At 33.0% G+C, this 5,659-nt stretch overlaps 1 protein-coding gene across 1 annotated transcript; it reads right to left on the reverse strand.

The window, feature by feature from the left end:
• Positions 1 to 205: 205 nt before the first annotated feature.
• On the reverse strand, positions 206 to 4,321 carry LOC128182918 (uncharacterized). Its single transcript, XM_052851694.1, has 3 exons — positions 3,480 to 4,321; positions 2,420 to 2,548; positions 206 to 763 (listed from the first exon to the last, which is right to left on the reverse strand). The coding sequence occupies exons 1-3, from the start codon at positions 4,207 to 4,209 to the stop codon at positions 369 to 371; spliced, it is 1,254 nt and encodes a 417-aa protein (XP_052707654.1). The 5' UTR covers positions 4,210 to 4,321; the 3' UTR covers positions 206 to 368.
• Between the last annotated feature and the right edge of the window lie 1,338 nt (positions 4,322 to 5,659).

The following is a 5,659-nucleotide window of genomic DNA, read 5'->3' on the forward strand; positions in this document are numbered from 1 at the left end:
AAGTCACAAAATTGTTATTGTATCATACGACGACTGTTGTTCTCTTTCATATTCATGTAGTGCTGTTCCGATTGTATACAATTAGTTTTAAATTCTAAAACTGTTTTTCGTTAATACACAAATTACATTAATTTTCAATTAAAAAAGGTCACACTGTGTTTTTTAATAAATAACAAAAAGTATTCAAAGTGATATTTGCTTTATAAATCTCCTTTTAAAAATCAAATCATGGTTGAATTAAAGTAGTTTTTAATCACCAGATTTAACATTATACGTATTACTCGCACATGTATCACAAATTAGTTGAAGATCCCAATAATCGGTGAGGCAATTCTTTATCCAACTCAGTTATTTAATGATCACTTTAATTAGAGAAGAAATCCTGAAAACGTGGTTATAGGACCGTCAATATAAAAACCTGTGCCAGAGTAATTTTTGATCCACACTTTGTCTTCTTTCTGTACAGTCAACACTGCCAGGTTAGGTCCTGCTTCGTAAGCCTCATCACCTCTATTATACGCCATTGTTCGGACCTTAAGAAGTCCGTTTAGCACGACGTCTACATAAATGGTTTTAGTACTGTAACTCTGTACATTGACGAAGAAGACATATTCCCCCGCTGTAGGAGCGGTAAATACCCCGGTACTTGGGTTGTATCCGTTCCCGACGTTTGTGATGACCACATCAAATACCAGAGTACCGCTGCTCCAGGAAGTACTGGTATACGATACTGTAGCAGTAAATCCTATTCTTTTGGATAAATCTACAATTATTGTGTTAAAATGTTGAAAGATGAATAATTATATCATATAGCTAGATGTTTTTTTGTGTTTATTTTCATTGAAATATATTTTATTAAAAAAACAATTACCTATGTATATGTAATATATAGGTTATTTTTTATGTGGCCAATGAGCACTGTTCATTCAACAATCTGCCACAATGCTTCAAAGATGATAAAATAACAGCAGGTTGGTTATCTATAGCGGGTTATCTATATCTACGATCTAGACAAGTTGATGATATTGATTTTTTTTTTTTAAATTAAATAACACAGTGTGTATTTTTTTCAAATTGCGCTGTCACAATGCATTCATGAATACAAAATAAGAAAATTCAACGAGTTCGATAGAAATGTTTTACTACCATTATTCGAGCTGCATGTAACAAATCAAATTTGTTTATGCAATTTTCTTGAGCGAATTTAACTAAATATATTTACATTTTCCAGTGTCTTTGCCTGTGATAACACTACGAATCGATTTTGTACTATATAACCCATAATACAAATGACGCCAAATTGAGGCGTCAGCGGGGTTTGCTTAGTCATATTTAAATATACAATCGTACGATGGCTTAAAATTATATAAATATAAATAAAAAGGAATCATTCTTTGAATATTATGAGGTAATAATTTCGGTCTGGGCGTGATCAAATCTATCATAAAGCCCTTCGGGCTTTATTGGATTTGATCACGCCCCGACCGAAATTATCACCTCATAATACTAAAAAAATGATTCCTTATTCCTTATTTAAATGTGAATTTGCTTATTATTCTTAATATGCTATTTTTATATTAAACAGTGTGAAAGATATATTACTTTGCGTTATAACGTATGTGAGTATTTGTCAAATGATTTTATTTAATTACATACAGTTCAAAACCTACTGTGCAAATTAACAACTTCGCTAAGGAACACGTATCATTTTTTTGCCACCTAAAAAAAAGAAGGACATCTAATTTTTAAAAGGGTTATCACCTCATTTAATTATGATCGTTAATTAAAATATTGACATTTTAAAAAGGTTTTCTTTTACTTTAACAATAAAATGGTTTCCTTGGTGATTAATTCCTGCTGAATATGAAGGTGGCGACATTGCAGAAAAAATATAAAAACTGTGTTAGCAGGTTATGTAAAAATTTCTTTGCAATGATCGCTACCTTTATAACCCGCATGAATCATCAAAGAAAGCATTTTATTGTTTCTAGATATGCCTTTCTTTTAACAAATCAATAAACTGATCGTAAAAAGTAAGAAAAATTCAATAAATTACTGTTAATGTACATCAGCACGTTAACTTAAAGAAATAGCCAAATCGTCTCCTATGGGAATTTGAGTCTGACATCACCATGATTATTTCGTGCGGTCCGTGATTTTTCGTTAGGTCGCTGTAAGTTTCATCCAATCGATTAACGGGGCGTGCCAATTTTAGTCTGTATGTTTCTGTAATGCTATGATTTAACTATACTTTTCCGTAAGAAATGGAGGGAATTATTCTATGAAGATGTAAATATTTAACACCAAACTGTCTTAATATAAAATTCCCTTAAAAAATTTCATTTATATCAAAGCATGTAGCACAGATACTTAGGTAAATACAAGTACATAAACAATCTAAAATATTATTCTAACTTACCACATCTTGATTTAGACATGTTCATCTTGGCAACTTCCAGAGATGACACAGAGGAGGAAAGTTTACGACGCTCATACTCTGATGTTTGAAACTGTGTTTCAAACTTGGTGACTGTTCTATTAAGGGCTTCTGAAAATATATATATTTGGACTGTAAACTTTTGCACAGTAAAAATAGTGAAACCGGGAAGGGCTTCATTAAAGATTTCATCACTTCGCCATTAATATCCTCCACACCTCTGAGAAAAGTTCTGCATAGAGGCCCGAACTTTAAAAGTACTAAAGATATGGATTTCTAGCATGTGTTTGACTTGAAAATAACAGAAAAAAAATCAATTTTTGGTAAAAAAACAAAAAACCAAACTTTTAAAATGTTATCGCTACAGTATTCGAACCTGCTGGTCAATAGAGCGGAGCTCCATCCATTGCACTACAGAGGTGGACACCAATAATTGGCGATACATAAACTGTTTCAAAATGAGTTAAAATCACCATGTTATAACGTACTGTCATAAAAAGTAGTCGACGGGGTGTCGAGGATACTTAAGTTTAAATCCCTTGATCATTTGACATTGCTTTTTAAAGATATATTTACGTTAGAGACAGACATTTCACAAGCTCGTGCCTTGGTTATTTTTTAATAATCAATGTGACTTATTGACCCGCTAGAAGGTTTACACATATTTTTTTGCACATTAAAGTTTTATAAATTAGCAAATAAGTAAGTATATCTAAGACATTTGGAATATCGGTGTTACATTTTAATGAACAAGTAAAAAGTTCAGAGCTCGCAGAAAATTGAATTTTGGACGCCTTACTAGCTTTTAAAGCGCATAAATAAGAACGAAAATAGGTACAAGTAAATGTTTTACTTAAAATATATCAACATGTAAATGTTGCAACAAAAATTATTTTCATTTTAAATGCCTTAAAAAAATATGCTATGTTACTACTGACATAAATTACTAAGACTAAGTTTTATTGATTTTAAAACGCATACTAGACGCCATTTTTATTGGAATTCTATCAAGTATATACATCCAAGAAGTACATCTACTTACCTGTAAGTTCTCCTTTCATCTCCGTTTGAGAATCTTCCACATTTTGAATTTGTGCTGTGATATTACTTAACCCGCTCTTGGTTTTAAAGTATTCAGTTTTTAAATCATTAACTGAGGTATTGAAATGATGTTCAAGTTTTTCATATCTTTTATCTCTCGACTCTGTTTCCACATCCGCGTGTTCCTTGAAGTCAAACAAGGTAACCGAGAGATATCTTAGCTCTATTTTGATATCGGCAATGACACTGTTAGTTTTGTTGAACATTTCTTGCCTTTTTTCGTCTGATTCCATCTGATCGACGGTTATCTTATCATGTAAAGAAGTAACACTTTCGTTTAATGTCTGCAGTCTTGTTTCAAACTCCATCATTCTGGTCTGGCTGATTATGCTACTGTTCTTAAGTTCGCTATTTTCCTTTTGAAGAGAGTATACCAGAGTGTTCAAGGCGTCAACCGCCTGCTGTAATCCTGATATTGTAGTTTCACTTGCCGCAAAACTTTTCTTCATTAGGTTAACGTCGCTAACAAGTACATGGACGTTCTTGACCAAAGCGAGGCGGATGACGGTCTCTTGGTTAATCATCTGTCGTAGGATGCTCAAATCGTTCCATTCCTGGTCATTGATTTCCAATGATGTTGAAGTCTTGTTCTCCCCATCTGTTAAGATTGATGATATGGTATCTGCACGCGCAAAACTTATACATATCGCTAATATACAAACCAACCTCATTGTTAGGATTTGTAAAGTAGAATATTTGAAACCAGACCGAATAATCCTATATTTATAAGACAGTGTCACGTGGTCATATGTTACTGCAACCTTGACCTGTATAAAAAAAGGAAATCCGAATATAGTTTTATTCATTAAAATAAAAACTGAAGATGTATTAATTCGTGTCTCTTAAATCTTGAGTGTTGTTAATAGTCTTTTGTGAAGTTTTGAATTAACTTCTCAGCCAACATATCACTTCACAAGTTGTTCAGAAACACTTGCGTGTTTCTTTTGCTGATAACCTGATAAAAAGTCAAATTTCAACATTTAAGTCAGACAACCCAATGTGAATTTCAGCATTAAAGTCAGAAAAATTAAAGTTGCAGGTTTGTAAACAACGTTATCGCATCTTCTTCATTTTAAGATATACAGGTAACTCTCGATGGCTCGAACTTCGATCGCTCGAAGTTCTTGATCGCTCGAAGTGAGCCTAGGGTCCCGATTTTTTCCCCTATATAACTAAGCAAATTTACTCTTGATTTCTCGAACTCTTGATCTCTCGAAACCCTTGATTCCTCGAAGTCAAACTGCAGTCCCGTTGTTCATAATCTATAGTATTTTACTCTCGATACCTCGAAGTCGCTGTGTATCTCGAAGCGCTATACCTAATTAACACCTACCTGGTCATTTAAATGGCTCCAGGCGTTAGACGAGGGACCCGTGTCACAGGTTGTTTATTCAGGCGACACTCGTCATGCAAGGTGGTAATTGTTTAATGATTGACCATACCGATACCTGAACCATTAATACCAACCGTTTTACGATAATTGGGAGACGTAATGAAAATGAAAAATTATTTGAGACGAAACGATAATATTTAGCAATAGTCAAATTTTAGAATTATAAAACTGTAAAAATTATGCTTATCAGCATCATTGTCATTATAATGATTATTGCCGAAAAAGTTCTTGCAGCTTGCGAAGGACCCGTAAGTGGGAACAATGGGTGATACTCAGTTATCACATTTATGACATATCGATCGTCTCGCATGCAGTCCAGTAGTGCTGAGCAATCTGGTCTTGATATAATGCATAAAATTAAAAATTATTATGAATTTATTCGATAGTTGTTTGTATTGAGTTTTATTAACATCAAATTCTGTATATTTTACTGGAAAGAAAACGTTGTATAAGCACGTGCGTAAGGTTAGCACTAAATAAATGGCTTAATCATAACATCCGGTAAAAATAATTTTAAAACCCGTCGGTCAACCCGGAAAATTCCAAACTCTTGAACACTCGAACTCTTGAAACCTCGAAGTTTTTCCTTGGTCCCAGGGACTTCGAGCTATCGAGAGTTACCTGTATATATAAATATATATATATATATATATATATATATATATATATATATATATATATATATATATATATATATATATATATGGTTTTCTGATACAATTGTGCGG

The sequence above is a fragment of the Crassostrea angulata genome, chromosome 5, assembly GCF_025612915.1.
Source record: "Crassostrea angulata isolate pt1a10 chromosome 5, ASM2561291v2, whole genome shotgun sequence".
Lineage (NCBI taxonomy): Eukaryota > Metazoa > Mollusca > Bivalvia > Ostreida > Ostreidae > Magallana > Magallana angulata.